At 41.2% G+C, this 21865-nt stretch overlaps 1 protein-coding gene across 1 annotated transcript in view; it reads right to left on the bottom strand.

The window, feature by feature from the left end:
• Window positions 1–21654, bottom strand: part of adcy1b (adenylate cyclase 1b) — a 94856-nt gene extending 73202 nt beyond the window's left edge. Inside the window, exons 1-3 of the mRNA XM_066682121.1 lie at window positions 20633–21654; window positions 10677–10826; window positions 8786–8904 (exon numbers count right to left, since the gene is read on the bottom strand). Of these exons, the coding sequence (XP_066538218.1) occupies window positions 8786–8904; window positions 10677–10826; window positions 20633–21307 (944 nt within the window). The 5' untranslated portion in view covers window positions 21308–21654. The remainder of the gene's footprint in view (window positions 1–8785; window positions 8905–10676; window positions 10827–20632) is intronic.
• Between the last annotated feature and the right edge of the window lie 211 nt (window positions 21655–21865).

The following is a 21865-nucleotide window of genomic DNA, read 5'->3' as shown; positions in this document are numbered from 1 at the left end:
CAGCCAGTTACATAGATTGTTACATAGATTGATATAGCAGTGAGTGAGCTGAGATTAAGAAAGTGAAGCATTGGTTCCACTTTTAAACAGAACAAACAATGACTGAAATGGCTGTCATGACTACGTAGATGGATATCACATATGGTACTATATTGAGGCAACCAAAACCATCTGTCACATTTCTGTTAAAATAACTAGAAGCTAGGTAAACCGTAGCTTAGATGAAAAATATTTGTTCCCTTAAAAACAATATCATCTGACGACTGAAGTACTTCTCAAAATGCACTTAACACATCATTGGAACGCTCAGCATGCTTAGAGGAGAACAATAACTGCTCAAATCTATTATGATAAGCTAACGAATGTCCTGTGCTATGTTACAGGGAACAGGGAGCGCCTTTCCACCAATGAGGAAGCAGAATTGTTCCCGTTTGTGAAACTAATTTGGAAACCCTCTGCAAGATTCCACCAAAATATATTGGTTTCACCAAAGAAGATCTCCAGAAAGATCTCAGAGCCTCAAATAAAGTTAAATTGCACTGTGGAGCTGGATGGGTGTTATTTAAATATATAATAGGAAATAAAAACAGGAATATGCTCAGTTTGTGTATTTTTGGGGCTGTGTTTAGCACAGCATGAGGCACTTTTCTCTGCTGTTCACGACTTCCAAAGGACGGCTCAGGACTCAGAATATCTCACACTGCCCTGTCTGTTTTATCTATGGCTGAATATAGCAAGAGCAATGCTGGAATTGAGCAGACCTGATGACGTATCCTTGGTTTCCATCTACACTGGTGGAAACATGGGTCAGTTCGCAGGTAAGCACAAAGGAATCATGACTGGAACCATTTCAAGAACCAGATTTAATTTGGTGGAAAAGGGCCAACGGAGGGATAAATCACTCACTCAGAAGGCTAGAGAGGCCAGTTAAGCTGTCTTGGCCTCCTGGCCTTGGGTTGCTAAGGCATCACTGGGGATCATCGGGCCAGTGCTTAGAGAGTTTTAACAACTTAATTTGAATTAATTTTATTTTGTAATGTGTGAAAGTTCACAGTATAATGATAGAATTTTGATCATTTTTCAAGTGTAATTACATTTTCATATTAGTTTTTTATGGGAATTTTATTAAGGCATTTGTAGGCAGAACATGGATAAGTCTATACGTGACACGAGCCAGAAGGCCATTGGGTTCAATATTAAACCCACGGTTGATTCCCAATGTTTTCATTAAAGCTGGCGAAGATGAAAAACAGAGGCTTGCAGAGAGGAGAGAGAGGCAAGGGGTGGTGGGAAGGACACAATATAACACCTACACCCACACACAGCTACACAACACATCACCAGCACATCAACGATGCTGCAAATTAGTTACAAATACATTAGCAAAGTCTTAGCAGTTATAGAGAGATTCATTTTGAAGGTGTCTTTTTAATATAACTGAATGGTAAATATTATTGTTTCTTATCCTTATTTCAGCCAATGAAACAGTTCTACAGACATACAATGCAAACATCACTATACAGCTCATACATTCTATACTCCAGACATTCATAGTTCAAACACAGTGCTCCACATGTAGTGTATCAGTGTAAAATCCTGTTCTCAAATGACATATATTTGGGATGAGTTGTCACCCAGAACTTAGCACCCAGTGTCCCTACCTGACCTCAGTAATGTTCTCATGACTGAGTGGCATCAAATTCTCACAGAAAGGTTCCAACATGTAAGAACTCTCTGGAACAGCAGAATCTTTTATAATCAAAAGAAATGTTGAATGAGCAGGAGTTCACCAATGACTGGCCATGTAGTGAACACACCACAGAGCAGCACTTTATTTCACTTTAAAAAGTCTTCTCTCATACCACCCCTGCTTCTCTTATTCTCTCTTCCTCTGTACGGAATTCCTATTCCACACTGATGGATGTTCTAAGTTGCCAGGTGAAAAAAATAGCCCTTATGAAATGTGCATATAATATTATGTTACAAAAGCATTACATTATTCATTTGGGCAGCTGATGCCCTTATCGAGGGAAATTATGGCCTCGTTGGCATTTCAATTTGCAGGCTGTTTATGTTCCAAGTTCATTTTTAGCCCATTTTTTGTCTCTGATTTATTTTTAGTAAATTAACATTCCCTGCCTCCCCCCTCCACTTTTCAATTACTGTTGGCATTGGTTTGTATGCTAAGACAGATGGCTGTAATCATGGACTGAGCCTTTACTGCGGGTGAGAACAGAAACGAGATGATGGAGCTGCTCTGACACAAGGTTGTCCACTACACCGTTTCCACCAGGGCAAGGTATTATGAGTGTTCTTAGTGCTCTTTGGCTTCAGGAGCACTGTGATATATTATCTCCTACAATGATACCAGGATAGTGTTAAGAGGCAGATTTACGAAGAAAAAGACCTCTCTGATGATGATGTATTACCAAAAGTACTCACTCACCCATCCAAATCATTGAATTCAGGTCTTCCAATCACTTCCATGGCCACAGGTGTATAATACCAAGCACCTAGGCAGGCAGACTGCATCTACATACATTTGTGAAATAAACACTTTCAATAGCTCAGTGAATTCCAGTGTGGTTCCGTAACAACAACGTAGTGTGCAACAGTGAAATTTCCTCGCTAGTAAATATTCCACAGTTAACTGTCACACGGTGGCGCAGCAGGTATTGTCACTGTCACACCTCTCCAGGGTCCTGGGGCTGGCGTTTTGGGTTTGAAACCTGCTCCGGGTGACTGTCTGTGAGGAGTTTGGTGTGTTCTCCTTGTGTCCGCATGGGTTTCCTCCAGGTGTACCGGTTTCCTCCCACAGTCCAAAAACACACGTTGGTATTGGTATTGAATGTATGAGTGAATGTGTGAGTGTGTGCTGCCCACTCTAGGGTGTGGCTCCGCCTGGTCCAGTAGACTCTGGACATACTGCAACCCTGAACTGTATAAGTGGTTACAGACAATGAATGAATGAAAAAACTGTCGGTGGTATTTTAACATAGTGTGCAAAGGTTGCCAACAGTGCGTAGAGAGCTTCCTGGAATGGGTTTCCATGGCCGAACAGCTGCATCCAAGCCTTATATCACCAAGCCCAATGCAAAGCATCGGATACAGTGGTTTAAAGCATGCTGCCACTAGACTCCAGAGAAGTGGAAATATGTTCCCTGCAGTGACGAGTCTGGGTTTGGTGGTTACCAGGAGAATGATACTTGTCTGACTGTATTGTACCAAGTATTAGTTTGGTGGAGGGGAAATTATGGTATGCATTTGGTTTTTCAGGAGTTGAACTCAGCCCTTTAGTTCCAGTGAAAGAAACTCTTAAACCAAGGGATTTTGGACAATTTCATGCTCCCAACTTTGTGTGAACCAGTGCACAAAGCAAGGTCCATGAAGACACATGAGACTGTCCTCACAAATACGCTTCTGGAAGAATGGTCAGAAATTTCCATAAACACACTCCTAAACCTTGTGGAAAGCCTTCCCGGAATAGTTGAAGCTATTACAGCCACAGAGGATGTGCCAACATCATATTAAACCCTATGGATTAAGAATGGGATGTCACACAAGATCATATGCATGTGAATGCAGACAAGTGAAAACTTTTGACTCCGAAATCTTTACATCTTTTGTAAAGCGCATATCATTACATCAATCAACCAAAACCTTAAAATGATCTTCTCATTTCTGCACTCCTTGTCCAATTTTTTAACCTTCACTGACCCTACAGTAGCACATTGTGTTTCTACAATTACAGACTGTAGACCAGGGCTCACGAATAGGCCGGACCTGGACCTATAACCGAAAAACTATTAAGAGCTGTTTAATTTTAAACAGATTGTTTGTTTTAAATGGTGTGAACCTTCTACTCATTATAATTCAGGTTTAGCGCTCCAGGAAACTCACAGTCTAATTGCATGCATTTCTGCATATCACACGTGAAGCCACTCAGCCAATCAGATCTGTGCATTATGATGAGCAGTGACTCGAATGAGTGACACACACACAGGGCTGGGCTCCAGACACCGCTGCTCTGGGGCCAGAAAAATAGCCCAAGGCATGTTATAAAAGATATTGTGGGACACTTTTGGAATGACAGTGTTGTGTGAGGTAAAACCAGAAATTTTAAGAAGAAGGGAAAAGTTACTGGTTCAAATTCTCATAACACTGAAAATGGATTCTGTTTAAAGATAAAGTTCCATTGTCCAGCATAAAGAGACAATCAGCTTGCTGTTAATGGATAAAGTCCCACCCTCCAACAATAAGATCCAATCAGATTGCATGTTATGGGAAAGCAGTAAAGTCAACTGCAACTACAAGACATTCTGGACTTTATTTAAAATATGCATTTTTTTGTTTCAAAATCATTGTTTTATTTGAAAATTTTACTTAAAATAAAATGTTTGTTATTTGTTATAATTATTCATAAATCTTGTTGAAATGTAATTGAAAGAGTAATTTGTGTTGACATCCAGTTGTTAACCATATAAAATGTTGCTATAACTACAAGGCTACTTTAATATGCAGGATATGGCACTGATCATAAAGTTATGCATTATGTTCCGGACCTTGGCTTGAGAAATTTTCTCTAATTGGACCATAATGAATTTTAATTAATTACCCCTGCTGTAGACCATCTGTTTGAAATAGTCAGGACCACCACAGAGCAGGTATGATTAGGATAGTGGATCATACTCAGATCTGCAGTGACATTGATGTGGTGGTGGTGTTTGTCTGTGTTGCGCTGGTATTAGTGTTGGTATTAATTATTTAGGCCCCCGATTAGCGTCATTTATTTAGAATAACGCTAAATGAAGGTTAAAACCCAGCACATTCTTTATGTTTCAAGGCATACTGGATTGTAAATTACATGCTGAGCCAGTCTCTCTGATATGGATAAGCTGTTTATATGCCATGTCCGATACAACAAAATTAAAATGTCACACAGATATTAGACTTCCTCAGTAAACCTCCTAGTGTCCTAGTAAGCATAACACTTTTCTTGCCACTTTACACGTAGAATACTTGTGTTATCACTGCATCTACAATCCAAGAAATTGAAACGAAATATTAAGTCTCTTCTGTTTTATATTTCACTCACAAACCCAAGTTCTTCCACACTCATAAAAACCTCCACGTATTCAGCTAGTCTTCAGTTGAGCTGACTAGACAATCAGCAAGCTGGCCACTGATTAACCAATCAGAACGCAAAATATTCCAGTGCCTTCTGTTTACCTGTTTCTCTGTCTGTGGGGTGGTCTCAGTTTTATACCCACAAACGTCAGAATTTTCTTCTTTGAAAACTGTGATAACTATTGTATTATGTTAATTTAGTGTAGTATTAATGTATTATGACCCTTTTGTTAATTACAAGCATAAAACATTACTAGAAGTATGCTAAGATCTGGGTAGGCTAGTTAATTTCCAGTTCCACCTTAAATGATCTCTCTATTACATTCTAGCACCAGATGCTACTGTAATATTTAAGGTGGAACTGGAAGGTTTGAATAAAAGCTGTGGAATAAGAAGCTGAGTTAAGTTTCATATCACAGAAGAGTTAGAAGTGGGTGATAGTATATGTTTGTCAAACGTCTCTGAAGGCATATGACACCTTAAATTTACCCAAGTCAAGCAGCACTCCTCTGATATCACTGCAGACTGGTGCAGAGCTCCTTACAGAGCACTGTTAGTAGCCTGGGAATGAAGCACTATCTTTTTTATTATCGATATTAAATCGTTATTATTTGTGATCTGATAACGTATCAGGCTTTTGAAGGGTCGTCCCCCGTTTCGTAGGGTAAGGTTTCAACCACTACACTCTGTAACTCCATTACAAGGATGACGCTTGAAAATTAATATTTGGGGTAAAACTAGGGTGACCAGACGTCCTCTTTTACCAGGACATGTCCTCTTTTTTAGACTTAAAAAAATGTCCAGGCAGAATTTCACAAACGTCCGGGATTTTGTTTTTATAGAGCTTACATAGAACTTCGAGAAGCGTTTTGTTCACAAACTAGTCCCGCCCTCCCCTACTCCGATTGGTTTGCTTGAGTGAGAAGGGGGCGTGGTGAAGTAGCCTTAAAATCTTCTGATTGGACGGTCTGACTGTAGAGCTTCCGTTATTGGTCGATAACATTTTCTGTAAATATTTAATTGTGTCAATCGTGTAAATGTTAATTTGGTGTGAAATGTTAGATGATTCAAGCATTACAAAAACATCTTACATAGCCAAATAAAAGATATCACCTATATGTGAAAGATTACTGCTTGTAGATAGCAGTGTCTCATTTTCAGCAGGATGACACACCCCTTATTACTTCAACAAGAACAGGTGGTGCCAAACTTCATTATGGCTGAACTGATATATGTGCATTTGTGTTCAGTGCATCCCAATATCAACCCTATGTACAAATTATGTTTCCATACTCCCTCAAAGGAGTGTTAGTCCAAAGCAAGGACAGTTCAAGGTTAAAATCCAAGATCTAGTTAGGCTGAAAATATACCCTGTCTTCACACTAATGGACAGCTTCCTGCTCTGGGCTCAGAGTAAGAGGCTTGTAGGCCTTCAGGACTCCAGAGCCTGGGTCCATATTTAACCAATGCACATACAAGGCATTACGCAAGTGCCTTTAGTCTCCATTACAGTAAATCCTCTTCAGAAGCTTTGAGGGCAGGCCAAAGCCAAGACTGCTCCTCGCCCTCAGTCCCCAGCACTGTTCTCTCATTGCTACAGGACAAAGGCATGAGGGAGACAGAGAGAGAGAGAGAGAGAGAGAGAGAGAGAGAGAGAGAGAGAGAGAGAGAGAGAGAGAAAGAGAGAGAGAGGGGAAAACAGAGACAGTGCCAGAGAGGAAGAGAGATCGAGACAGAGATGAAGAGATCATGAGGAGGAAGAGAAGATGGATAGAAGAGGGTTTAGGCAGGTGGTGGGGAGCCTCGGTGGAACACTCCAGACTTTCTGCTCCAAACCAAAGATTTCAAGTATCAAGAAATCTTTTATTTATAAATGAGCTCTTTATGGATTTATGGGCTTCCACTACAAGGATGAGAAGTGAGTCGTGGGGCAGCAGGGGGCTTTACTCAGGATAAGACCGCTCCAGGGCAATGATTTAGGGAGAAAATAGATGAGAGGAAGAGATAAAGTAAGAATCACTTGCAGGAGAGTTACGCTTCTAAAATAACTTTATATTTAAAAAAGTACAAGTAATTGTTCTCAGCTCCTCTTTTTTACACACACACTTTCCTTCACTTGTAAAAAATGTAAAATTTGTAAAAAAATAAAAATAAATAATAATAATAAATAAATAAATAAACAATAATAATAATAATAATAATAATATAAAATATTCATTCATTCATTATCTGTAACCCTTATCCAGTTCAGGGTCACGGTGGGTCCAGAGCCTACCTGGAATCATTGGGCGCAAGACAGGAATACAGCCTGGAGGGGGTGCCAGTCTTTCACAGGGCAACACACACACTCACACACTCACACCTACGAACACTTCTGAGTCGCCAATCCACCTACCAACGTGTGTTTTTGGACAGTGGGAGGAAACCCTCACAGACACAGGGAGAATCGCTATTCTCTTCTCTGGGTTTTTAGTCTTTTACAGTTAGAAGAAACTCCAAAAAAAGAAGAAAATCCTGAAAAACTGCAACAGCACTGAAAAGTTTTCTAGAATCAGAAGAAATCACAGACTCTCTAGATCTGTCACATCAGTTAAAAGATTCCCAGAAATAACTATAATGATATAATTATCAATTATATCAGTTATAAGCGATATAATTTTGTCAATGTTAATAGCTAACCATATGCCATATGTTGCCAGAAAGCAAGTGTATTTGAGATTACTGAACAGCATGCCTCGGTTTCAAGCAGCTTTTGCAAAGTGGCTCCAGCTTTGTATTCTATCACATGGTGGGCTCACTATTACACTTACACTAGCTTTAACACTATTCATCTTCAATCAGGACTACTGTTTACTCCACAGAAGTGCAGCTTTAAAGCTTAAAGAGTCTCAGCTCATATGGGTCTTACAATAAGTCTTAGTTTAGCCTTCTGTAATGAAAAACAAACAACTTGACCAGTCAGCTATATATAGCTCAGATTGCCTTTCACTATGGCTTTAATATTCTATGGCTTTAATAATAGTGTGTGTGTGTGTGTGTGTGTGTGTGTGTGTGTGTGTGTGTGTGTGTGTGTAGCAGAAACTGAGACGAACTGAGATCATAAACTGGAAATAATATCAGGGTTTTACATAACCTGGTATAAGTAGTACACTATATATTTTATTTCTCTATACATTCTACATTAAATATGTAACAGAGATTCAGTTCATTATTAAGAAGTAAAGTCATTCAGAGTGGTATGCTGTAAAATAATAAAAAAGAGTAGTGATGAGCTCCATTCAATAGCTCTGGGGTGAGTCGGAGTGGTGTCTGTGATCCAAAACTAATCAACCATCCATAGTACTCAACCTTACTAATCATCTTATGGCTGAATGCCACCAAGCATTCACAGAAATGTTCCAATGTCTAATCTGAAACTTTCCCAGAAGTGCAGAGGCTGTTAATACGGCAAAGAGGGTCCAATGCGGAAAAACTAACCTATGTGGATTGTGCAAAATTAACCACCGCAGCCACTGTTGACTGACATTTTAAGAGACGAAACGTCTTGAAAGACGCTGGCAGCTCTGACAAAAAGCTCCCGCAAAACCTTGATAAGTCTTTTCTAAGGCCTCTGTGTGACCTTCCAGAGCGAGGTCACAGTGGGAGGAGGGCAGCCTACCTGACGTTGTCATGGCGCTGGATGTAAATCTTGTGGAAGATCCTCTCAGGAGGCTTCAGGAAGTCTTCTTTCATCTCCATCGCCACATTCCTGGGCAACAGGCTCATCAGCAGACGCTCCTACAAATGTGTGTGTGTTGAGAGAAGGAGCCAACATATCAAAACTCATGCAGCTAAATCAGATTCAGATTAAGATATCATTAAAAGAGAATTCCAACTAAATGAGTGGTTGTGAGTGTGTGAGTGTATGTTGCCCTGTGATGGACTGGAGCCCTGTCCATTGTTGCCCCAGCCCCACCCACAGAGATTCCAGGTAGACCTCATACCCACCGCAACCCTGAACTGAATAAATGTTTAAAGTTTGAACGATATTGTACAATATGCTTTGGTCTGAAATATTGTTTTACCAGGTTTGGAGTTACCTTTTTTGTCAAATTAACTTTTAAAATACATTTAAACTGAAGAGCATCATAGTGACACAACAGGTGGTGTCACTTTCGCACAGCTCCTGGGGCCTGGGGTTGTATGTTCCAACCCCTTACATTCCAAGTAAGCTTCGGACTCACCGTGACCCTTAACTAGATAAGCAGTTACATCCAATGATAGTATGAATGAATTAATAAATTCATGATACAGGGGTACACTGTAGGTCCAGCACATGGTAGGCAGCCTTTTTAATGAGTGTTTCAGCTACTGCTTTCACGCATTCAATTGTGCAGTTTGTACAGTTTTCACAGAAAAGCATTGATATGCTCAGCTAGAGGGCTATTAAGTATCTCTACACTTGGCTGAAGAGCAGCAGAACTGAAGTGATGGCTCTCCATCCAGTACTTTTGGAATCGGTTGGAGTAGTGTTTATTCAGTAATATTACCTGAATTCACTTATGTTTAGTGTATATTTCTAAGACGTCCTGAAATCAATACCCCACAGTACAGCAATGTTTCAAAGCCTATTATAAACCCTTCCAAGATTAGAGGCTGTTGCTGTAGCAAAATGGGGACCAACACCTTATTAACATCCGGAAAACTCTTAATGGGAATATAGTCCTATGAAATGACAATAGTTTTGTATTTTGTGGACTTTCTATAAAAACATTCCAATGACGGAGCTTTAGGGCCATGGTGTTTAAAAACAAAAAATTCAGAGAATAAAGTCAGAATACTCAGAATATTCTCGGAATATTTCATTGCATATAATGGAGCGGACACACAGTGTAACTGTGGAATGCAGTGTGATCTTTTAGTCGTACTATGGTATAGATTTCAGGAATAAACACTCAGTTCTCTTACACATCAGGACCACAGTGTGATTAGTATTTAAAACCTGAATCGGTGCACGAACCCATGGCATGTAGTTTCACATGATACAATTAATGATCACGAAAATGATGGATCCAGAGCGAGTGGAACTCTGGCGCCCACTAGGCTCCATGGCATTGCGGCTCAGACTCGTACAACAAACTAAAGCCTTATGCATCACAGTCAGGGGCTGCACTGACGGGGTGGGGTCGTCATGTCGTGGGGATGTGTTTAATAAATAATTCTGTTCACTTCACTGACTGCTTCTTTTACAATTCACTCATGGCGCACAGACTGAGTCTGTCTGTCTACATATTATAATAAATAATAACCCAAACAGTGTTTCTCTACATATTCTGATTATATTCTCTTATATTATATTATACAGGCATTTTTTACTCAAATATTCTGAGATTTTTTCTCAGAATTATTCCGAGAATATTCTCAGAATTCTGACTTTATTCTCTGAATCTTGATCTATTTTTTTTTATTGCTGTGGCCCTTAAACTCATCATACATTCCTTTGAAATACATTTTATTTAAAATAGATTTTAACAAACTTTAAATCAATTTGTATCCAAAGCTAGTATTACCTGTTTTTCGTTCTCGTCTTCCATGCGGAGGCGCTCCTCTATACAGTTGCGTGCTTGAAGAAAGGCCTTCCTCTGAGCACGCTCAGTCAGGATCCGGACAAACAGACCGGACAGGTTCACACTGGTGAAGAGCACTGTGTTGGCCACAAGCTGTAAAGAATAAACACAAAAACACTATGTAACATTGCTTTCATTCCATTTTCATACAAACAGAAAACACGGATCTGACAGTAATTAGACTGCCAGGACACTAATACCCAATTTCCAATAACATTGCAGATGACAGGTACATGCTCTGCACACAAAGTCACTGGACAGCTCAACACACTGGGAGGAGAACATTAAGCACCCAGTTCTCTCACATTGGGGGATTTATTCTACCAACCCTGGGAGAGCTGCAGCAAATTGTGCTCTTTAAGACTCAGATGGATTCAGGTGGCTGAGACATTGTTGGGGATTGGACCCACTGGACTCATGGGCCTCCCATGTTGGGGTGACAGTTGCAGCAGCCTGGAGGCAAGTTCAAGCTCATAAAAAGTGACTGTTTCTACCATTTTTTCTACTCTTTTTCACTAACAATGCAGAGATTGTTATACCTTCCATGTGAATGTTAAAAAAACCAAACACATGAATTCTGATTTATTAACTGAGGGCAGCACAGTCACTGCCACACAGCTCCAGGGTCCTTGTCTTGGGCTCCATCCCTGCCTCGGGTCACTGTCTGCGAGAAGTTTTGTGTGTTCTCTGTGTGTGTGCATGGGTTTCCTCCGTGTGCTTTGGTTTCCTCCCACAGCTTAAAAACACTATCATACTTGGACTGGCTGTGTGAAATTGTCCATAGGTGTGAGTGTGTGGGTGATTGTGTTGCTGTGTGATGCACTGGTGCCCCATCTATAGAGTGTTCCTACCTCGCACCCTACTCTGGGTAGGCTGTGGATGAAGCATTTACGTAAGATGAATGAATGAATTTAAGTGATACACAGCAAACATTTAACTTTTAACTCCAGTCTAAATCCATAAGGAAGAACAGCTTTTTGTTTAGTGTCTGTAACAAATGTTCTCTAATGAGTAGCTGTGTGGCATTAATACAGATGTTTTGTTTACTCTAAGAGGCAGATACTTGAAGGCAGCTGTGCTGTTTTACCAGTTCCACTGATATGTTTCAGCTATAAATTGAACTCCAGCAGAACTGAGCTGTGTGGTTTCGACACTGGAGGAGGTTTTTTCTTTCCTGATGAAGCTGATGGTTAGTAACGATCGACTTTCTTGATGCAAGGTCAAAACATGTTTGTTTAGGTCACATACCCATTGGTTTATCAATCAATTCATCAATTAGAGCAGCTTTACAGAGCACTGGCTCTCTGCCACAAGAGAACATTTAGTCTTTTAGTGTGATGTAAATCAATGATACACGACGTCAGGGCACTCGGTTTATGTTTGTTTGTTTGCCGTTTGAATTGGACTTCTGTAATCAGTTTAGATATTTGCATACATCATTTTATGGGTTTACTCATATATTTTACTTTCCTATTTACTTCTACCTGTATTGACTTTTCTCATTTACTGTATTTCTTCTTTCCTTTATATATTTATTTCATCTTTATGTATTTCTTGTTTTTCTTACTTGAATGCAGGCAAAATATTAAAAAATCATGGTCATAGCAACACTTTACAATATAGGAATATCAGGTTTTACTCTCTCTCTCTCTCTCTCTCTCAGTTCAATAGAATGGTCTGGGTGGAGAGTTGTGAAACTAAAGCCTGACCTTAGTAACGTATTAAGCATTAATTAATATTTTCACTTCAACTGACCACAATTTTTTTAGCATGTTTCCAGGTTTTTTTTTTATTTATTTTATTTTATTTTATTCAGTTCACACTGTATGATAGTAATATGTAACACTATGCGAAGGGTAACCAGATAATAATTAATACCCTTCATCTGAGGAGCAAGGTTGGATAAGCTGTGGACATGGCAGGAAGGAGAGGTAACTCACGACAGCATGGGACTAAATGAGCTTGTGACATCAGGTCTGAAACAGAACCAATAATCGTCCAAACCCAGATTAGCATCTGTGTTTTTTCATCCATCCATTCATCCATTATCTGTAAGCGCTTATCCAGTTCAGGGTCGCAGTGGGTCCAGAGCCTACCTGGAATCATTGGGCACAAGGTGGGGATACACCCTGGAGGGGGCACCTTCACAAGGCAACACACACACACACACACACACACACACACACACACACACACACACACACACATTCACTCACACACTCACACTTTTGAGTCGTCAATCCACCTACCAACGTGTGTTTTTTGGACTGTGAGAGGAAACCAGAGCACCCAGAAGAAACCCACACAGACACAGGGAGAAAACACCACACTCCTCACAATCACCCGGAGGAAACCCACGCAGACACATGGAGAACACACCACACTCCTCACAGACAGTCACCCGGAGGAAACCCATGCAGACACAGGGAGAACACACCACACTCCTCACAGACAGTCACCCGGAGCAGGAATCAAACCCACAGGTCCCTGGAGCTGTGTGAAAGCGACACTACATGCTGCGCCACTGTGCCACCCCTGTGTTTTTTCAATAAGGTGTTAATGTTGCCATGGTGATAACAGTGTCAGTCACTCTACAGTTTGATACAGACTATCAGCTCAAAGCAGATAGCAAATGGGAATTTTTGGACCTTTTAATGACTATAAACTGATTTAGTGTTAGACATATGTGTAATCCTTATTCTATTCCCTTTCTTTATCACACATTTCTATGCAATTTAAATTAATACCCACTAGTGCTGGTTTGTTTTGCAATAAAATTTTGCTCAATAACAATAAGCTTTTGAGTTCAATAAACATCCATTTCCATTCCCAGTCTGATCATACACTATCTGGCGCATATACACATGCTATTATGGTAAATGAACATATGAGACGGTATGAATTTGAGAACATAAACAAGACCATTGAATTCAAGTGCTTGCGTGTATGAATTAAAAAAAATATATAAATTAAATATGGCTCCTGCTGGGCGGCATGGTAGCGCAGCAGGTAGTGTCGCAGTCACACAGCTTCAGGGACCTAGAGGTTGTGGATTCGATTCCCACTCCGGGTGACTGTCTGTGAGGAGTGTGGTGTGTTCTCCCTGTGTCCGTGTGGGTTTCTTCCGGGTGCTCCGGTTTCCTCCCACAGTCCAAAAACACACGTTGGCAGGTGGATTGGCGACTCAAAAGTGTCCGTAGGTGTGAGTGTGTGTGTGTGTGTTGCCCTGTGAAGGACTGGCGCCCCCTCCAGGGTGTATTCCCACCTTGCGCCCAATGATTCCAGGTAGGCCCTGGATCCACTGCGACCCTGAACTGGATAAGCGATTACAGATAATGAATGAATGAATGTCTCCTGCTCTCTCTGTGTTTGAAGCGTATTTTTTCTGCACATTGTTCATTTACCGTAAAAACACGCACAGTGGTGTGCTGCGTGAACAACCCCTGTCAGAAGTCAAGCTCAAACCAGACAATTATGTTATCATTCCCTCGCCCTAGGTGGATTTTTCTTTGCACAATTTCTGAATTGGATCTGACACCACAGAGAACACTGCTTCTCTGGCATTCTAGTTTTCCCACTGTTACAAGCTTCCTAATGGCTTAAGGACAATAGGTTTATAGATCAGAACTTGGTTCCAGGAGCGTGGTGAACTGGTGGCAGGTGGTAATGCCCTAAGAATGTTTTCATGACACCACACAGATAACAGATTACGTATTTATTGTACGGTAATTATGTTAAATGTGAGTTTTCATTACTTGGAGAGGGTAATAAAATGATTTACATCGTTTCAGTGAAATCATTCCTTGTGGATTTGAGTCATTCGCATACTATATGCATGTATATTATGTTTGGCTAAAAATATAAATACTGTATAGTAATGAATATTCATTGTATTCCGTCTGCATTTTTAGAAAGATGTCTTTTAAAGTCATCATAACAAAAGTTCCTATTGTGATAAACACTGATTGATCAACATAGAAAAATGTATCGTGATACCATGACCAAAAGGCCATATCACACAGCTCTAACAGTTTTAATTACATAAAGATTTGTGCTTAAAATGCCCAGGAGCATGATATAACATGTCAAAGTGTTTGTAGGTTCATAATGATCCTAGTTTGGCTTTAAATCCGGTGAGTTTAGTTTGGCCGAATGGTTTACAACACATGACTCATTTGAGTTGTTTGTACTTTACTTAGTTGTGTAACATGTTATTAATGAATAACTTCTTATGTAAGCCAGAAAAAAAATGCTAGCACCTACAGCTGAAGCCCACTGGCCCCTTCTCGTCTTGCGACATTTCTGAGATGAGCAGGGTGTAAGGACGGTGTGGCAGATGTGTGGGAGATGAAAAATTCACACATAACAGTTTGGTTTGTGCTTTTGAGTGGGAGTCTGAAAGCTCTATCACATACACAGCCAATAAAGCAATGCCTCTTCCTCTCCTTCAAAAGTACAGCTGAGACACAACGGTAAAAAATAGAATTCTCCAGTGTTTTTCAGATTCATCTATCTGCCGATCTGGGAATATGCAATTAATTACCAAAGACAACTGCTTCAATGCATTTTCCCTGTGCATAACAAAAGACCAACACCCCGCTGATTTAAACAGGCTTCAGCCTCTGGAAACTGACTTTTATTTCAACCTTTTAGTACATGTATGTATCCTATTAAGGGAAAGAAATGCCAAGAGTCTTAAAAAACAAGGTGAATGGGGCCTTTCAAAAGGTCAGTAATTATAGAAATCTATTATTATATATAATCTTATATAATATATAATTTTTAATATAAAATTTGATATAATCTTGTAGAGGTCCTGTCCATTAAATAACTTGCTTATATCTACAAGGTGGACCAATGAGGTAGGTGTGTCCAGAAGTAGACAGTGAGTGGACACCGTGTTTAAAATCTAAGCAGCACCGATGTGTCTGATCCACTCGTACCAGCACAACACAAAATAACACATCACCACCAATATGTCAGTGAAACTGCAGCACTGAGAATGATCCATCACCCAAATCAAATCTGCTACAGATGTATCAGAGTTTGCATATTGTACAACTAGCTGATAAAATGGATAATGAATGTAGAAACACAGGTATTTTTAAATGTTATGACTAATTGACAGTGGTGGACAGTAAAGAATACATTTAATTTGTTACTGTACTTGGGTACGTTTTTCGTGTATCTGTACTTTACAGAAGTATTTCCACTTTGGGCGACTTTTTACTTTAACTCCACTACATTTCAAAGTCAAATATCATACTTTTTATTCCACTACATTATAAAAGTCTGCCGTTCTTTTTTGTTTATGTTTTCATAAAACCGTAGCGTATCTAAACAAATCTCCCTGCTACGCAGTTCTCCGCGTGACACACGGCGTCATCGTTGCTAGGAAACGAATGAACACAGTTGCCACGCTAAAACAAGAGAAACATTTCTCCGCCTAAAATCAATAATACCAAAGTCAGACTTTGTCTTTGTCAACTGCTGTGCGAATTTGAGACTGTGAGAATCACTTTCAGTTCTCAGAACCGTTATGAATTAACAAAATGATTTGTACTGTTTAGTATTTGGCTGTATTTGAGTCATCAGTAACTACTATTCTGTCATATACACGGTTTACGAATCTGTAGATGTCACAAATCACTCGCCGAGGGTAAGAGTCAGTTGGAGGTTTATTAAACACAGTACGGTGAAGCGAGGTCAAAGCCAGAAGAAATATTCAAAAACCCAAAAATCAGTAAAGAGAGATAAACAAGTCCAAAAGACAAAAATGAATATCGGGCAAAAAGTCAGAAAAAAGCCACACCCTGTTTAAAAAAAAAAAAAAAAAAAAAAAAAAAAACCAGGAGCATCAGAATAGCAGAAATAGCTCAAACTATACTCTGCAACTATGTAGACAAAAACAGAGAGCTTAAAGGAACACTATGTAATATGTTTACCCTAAAATTACACCTTCAAAATCATTGTGATGCTTCACTGACCTAATAGGTAGAATAGAGCCTCTGTTGTTGCTACTCTGTGCTCAGCGCTGCAGACACTGCTCTATGTAGCTACCTTTTGGATACCACCCATTTCCTTCCCCTCCCTACCAACTTCAGTACAGTGCTGTATAGGGTGACCAGACGCCCTCTTTTCGCCGGACATGTCCTCTTTTCGGGACCTAAAAAATGCATACGGCCGGGATTTTGCCGTCCAACGTATCCCCTCTGTCCCAAATCTTTAAAAAAAAATCCCTAATACCTTTCTTGAAGCGTGCACTTCGATGACGTATGATGACGTTCTTTTAGAACAAAAGGGAGCATGAGGGGTGCGCAGGGATCAAGTGTTCAAGGGGGCGAAGCTGAGAGCAGAAATGGGACACACTTCGCCGCGCGCACCTGCTTGTGCTTACATCACTTTCAGCCGAGCTCCACCCACATCACAGTGTTTTACTGGAGCCTCGAAAAGCAATGTGTTGAAAGTTGTTAAGGTAATTTATCAAAGTCGCTTCTTTGTATTTGGAAGAGTTTCTATGTCACACAAGTCTTTCACTCTCTTCTCTAGTGATATACTGTAAAAAACTGAAAGTCGTCACTTCTGTGCCTATAACGGCACAAATACACGGACACACCTGACCGTTACTGACTTTCTGACGAGTTAATCCAGGTACATCTGCGTAGTCCTCAGAAAACTCAGATATGGTCACCCTAGTGCTGTAAAAGTTAATTAGGGGAGCCCTAGGAGCAGAAAAAACCCAAATCTTGCCTCGTGTTCCTAAATGAGTAAAAACACAAGACTAGGGCTGAATTTCAAACATTTTCTTCAACCCTATGTAGTACACAGTGTAGTGGTATTATTTACGAATCTTTAAAGTGCACTCTTTAGGGAGTGTAGTGTAGAGGAGTTAATATTTCAGAACTTCTTGACTTGAGAAATTTAAACCAATCTTAGCCGTTGTGGTCTGCACTAGTGATGGGAATTTCGGCTCTTTTTGGGGAGCCGGCTCTTTTGGCTCAGCTCTTCATAAAGAGCCGGCTCTTTCGGCTCCTAAATGGCTCTTTGTTTTACTTTTTGTTTTCCACTGGTACAGAACAATATTACCTATTAATATTACACCATCTACGTCACAGGCAAGACGCCTATTAGAGTTTCCGAACACCGTTGGAGGGTGGACCAACGGTCTTTAAACCTTATTCCTTGAATTAGTAAGAAATAACATGTTTTCTCACTATCAATAAACACAAGTTAGGAACTCAAATTCCACTGTATTTATTTGTTTGATACTTTCATAGAGCTGGTGCTTAGCCTTTAAATAGCTGTCTATGCAGTCAGTTCCTACCTAGACAGCTCATTAGGTTTGGGGACACACCCATTGTATTTATTCTTTGGTCATTTCTGCTGTGTTCATCAGTGTCAGACTAATTAAGGACGTTATATTAAAAAAACTGGGACCCGAGAGTGACACTAGACTCTTTTCACCTACAATGTGTTAAGCATGAGTCTTGTTACAAAAATTATAATAGAACATTAGAGCCATAATACGTCATGGTACTTTCGATACTTAAGTACATCTGAAGGTAAATACTTTTGTAGTTTTACTCAAGCTGAGATCTACAACGAGGACTTTTACTGGAGTAATACTTTATATTGAGTATCTGTACTTTTACTCAGGTACATATATTGATATTATATCAAATAAAAGTCTTATATTAATACCTGTTAATGCACAATGGCATTTAAACATCTATACTGACTTTTCTGTATCAGTTAAAAGAGTGGAAATATATTAAACATGACGATTTTCGCTGTATTATTATCACTTAGGCTGTTGACAACAGGTTTCTAGTAAATTTGCCACCAGGCCTTTTTTCTTTCTTTAAACTACGGTTTAAAATGAGATACACAGAATTACATCACGGTAAACATTGTAGACCTGTCTGACAGTGTTGGAGACGATGGAAATTATGGCTCAGTGCTGAAATCCCTTTGAGAAGTGTGTGTGTGCATAAACTACACACTGACCTACTTACCTAACAACTCGGACAGAGCACAGAAGTGTGTGTTAGAGCAAAAGACCTCAAGACTCTGGGAATAACTCAGTACACTGTAAAAGATGAGTAAACACTGTACACTGGGTCATAAAGCCATGGTGTGTTGGCTGAAAAATAAAACATAGAGCAAGTACTGGAATAAAAGACACTTTTCAGGCACTAAGTGCTATTCAAAGGCAATTACAAGACACTGAATATGCATATCTCCACTTAATCTGTAATGAATACATAAAGGAAAGGAATATGGTTGCAACTTTTACTCAGGTGGGAGTATTTTTATGCTGAAATGGGTCTCATAGGGCCTCATTAAACCTCGTCAAAATGTATTGTTGCTCGCTTCTAATGGGATACATCTCATTTTGCCACTTACAGCCTACTTGTACTTAAAACAAATGGATTCATTCATTTCCTGTAATTGCTTTATTCTGTTCACAGAAGCCTGGGGTACAGACCGTGTCAAAAATCCCTGGGAACACACCCTGGACAGGGCACAGGTCCATCGCAGTGTATCACACACTCACACCTGTAGACACTTCTACCAATAAGGAAACTCACACAGGCACGGGGAGAACACAACTCCTCTCAGACAAGCAGCAGAGGCCAGGTTCAAACCCAGGACCTTGATCAGCAGCCACATAGGACCACCACAGAACAGGTATGATTTGGGTAATGGATCATTCTCATTCTAGACACAGCAGAGCTGCTGGAGTTTTTAAACACTGTGTCCACTCACTGTCCACTCTGTTACACACACCTACCTCGTTGGTCCACCTTGTAGAGGTAAAGTCAGAGAGAGTAGCTCATCTGTCGCTGCACAATTTGTGTTGTTTGTCCTCTAGTCCTTCATCAATGGACATAGGACACTGTTGGCAGGATATATGTAGTTGGTGAACTCAAGGCTCTTTTCAGATACAGGCTGAGGGTCAGTGTAGCAGTGACACAGAGGGGTTTAGAAACTCCAGCAGCAGTGCTGTGTCTGATCCACTCACCGCTATGTCAGTGTTATGGCATGGGGATGGTGGGGGAGTCCGGAATATTGAAAAAAATGGTAAAAAGCGTTTATAAAATATGCAGATAACACTACATAATGAATAATAAGCCTGCAGTGGAAGTGTTTACTGTGATGTGAGGATAAAGCTTTTGATCAGAACCTGTCTATGAAGTTATCATGGGGTAGAACACAAATTCAAAGTTACTCTGAGCCAACACAGTGACAAAAACATCACTTCAGCACCAACAGAGTGGACAGAGCTTTAGTGAGTTATTCAGTTAGATTCATTTAGGATGAGCTATGAGGGTGGATCTGTTCTCTCTAGTGGTGCTGAACTGGGGTTATTCAAGCTGTGATATATTCTGTGTTCCCCGTCAGCTCCAGTTCATGTTCTAGCTTTTTAATAATCATGTTAAATATGAATTCATATGTTTACCTACAGTTCTGGTGGTCCCCTCCATTGTAAACAAATATATAATAATAGTTTTTAAAAATCTTCTAAATATGTATTTCTGATGAACACAGATTCAATTTTGGGGGTTAATAAGGGGGTGGGGTTAACTGTTTGGTTCCCACACCTCACATTTCATCAAGAAGCATTGTTGTGAGTGTGATTTTATGGTTGACATCCATCTGAACTCTCACTTTCATTTTTTAGAAGGACACTGTCCACTCCAGTGTGTTGCTGAAAGAATGTTTCTTTAAGAGCATAGGAAAGCAAGTAGAGCTGTTTCAAAACTGCGCACTACTGTACAGGACAGTACAGGGCATTTCAAAACCAGGACATTTAAGAGTCCGTTCATTAGTTGCGGTTTGGGACACAGCCAACGAATGAAGCACACTGAAACATACCAACACATACATACACGTACCGTTCTCCAGAGCTTCAGCGTGTTTCCAGTGGCGCTCGCGGCGGTGATGGCGGTGTGTGACGCGGCCAGCGCGACCCCAAACACCGCGGCGAGGAGCGCGCGCACAGGCAGCAGCGCGTACGCTACGAATGTGACGAGCAGCAACGGCCATACACCGTGTACGGGCTCCAGTCCTGGGCCTGGCTCCGTGCTCACGGTCCCTGTCCCGGTGGCGGGTCCTGTGCTTGCCCCGATGCTCGCGAGCCGCGGTAACGGCAACGGACAGCAGGGTAGCGAGAAGGTGAAGCCGAAGAGAAGAGCGAGGCGCGCGATCTGCTGCAGCTGCGCCGCGCGCAGGTACGTGACGTTGGCGACAACGAAAAGCGAGGCGAAGAGCACGCCGTGCACCGGGTGCGAGGCACGCGCCACCGTCACCGCCGCAGATCCCGCGGAGAGCAGCTCGAGCGCCGCGAGCGCGCTTGCCAGCGCCACGAGCACGGCGAGCGCCTTCAGCATGGCCGTCTGCTCGAGCCTCAGCCCGTAGCCGCGGAACAGCGCCTCGAGTTCTTTGCAGTCAAACTCGCGCTGCTCGCAGTCGCAGGCGCACGCCAGCGCCGGGAACGACGGCGTCGGCGGGCACCGCATCCTCTTGCGCCGCGTCTTGACTCTCCGGAACGGAGCCTCGTCCTCGTCCATGGCGCGGCCATCCAAAACCTCGCCGCGCGGTGTCCGCTTCAGTTCGACCTGATGGACTGCTCCTCTCCGGTGGGGAACTGTGGGCTACCAACGGAACGGTCAACACACCGGGCTCGTGCTCAGCTCGAGTCCCGCGACCCACATGTTCAAGCCCCCCGCCCTTCCTTCCGGTGAGACGCCTGCTGGAACTAACCACTCTAGACTGAGATTAACTTTCTCCTAATGAAACGCATCCGTTCATAATAGCAACATCTTTACCATTAAAAAATACTCCAACTCCCTCATACAACTCTCACTGAACACTGAGCCCTGAACATACTTCTAAAAGTCAGTTACAGTTGGATCAAAACAGGCACAAAGGTTATCGTGTTCTTCGAGTTAGGTCGAGCCTAAATGTCCTAAAACTCTACCCTGTGCTACTAGCATAGCCGGCTACTCTACTCTTAGAGAATTCAAAGACCTCAACCAAACCGTTATTAAGCTGGAGTTAGCTCAGAAACACGGCTCATGTGCTGTGCCCTTAAGACGCTAAAGAGCTACTCCAGACCGTTCTTCAAA

This window comes from Hoplias malabaricus, chromosome 9, assembly GCF_029633855.1.
Source record: "Hoplias malabaricus isolate fHopMal1 chromosome 9, fHopMal1.hap1, whole genome shotgun sequence".
In the NCBI taxonomy this organism is placed as follows: Eukaryota; Metazoa; Chordata; class Actinopteri; order Characiformes; family Erythrinidae; genus Hoplias; species Hoplias malabaricus.
The sequence above is the reverse complement of the archived record's forward strand: the minus strand, read 5'-3'. Positions and strand labels throughout refer to the sequence as shown.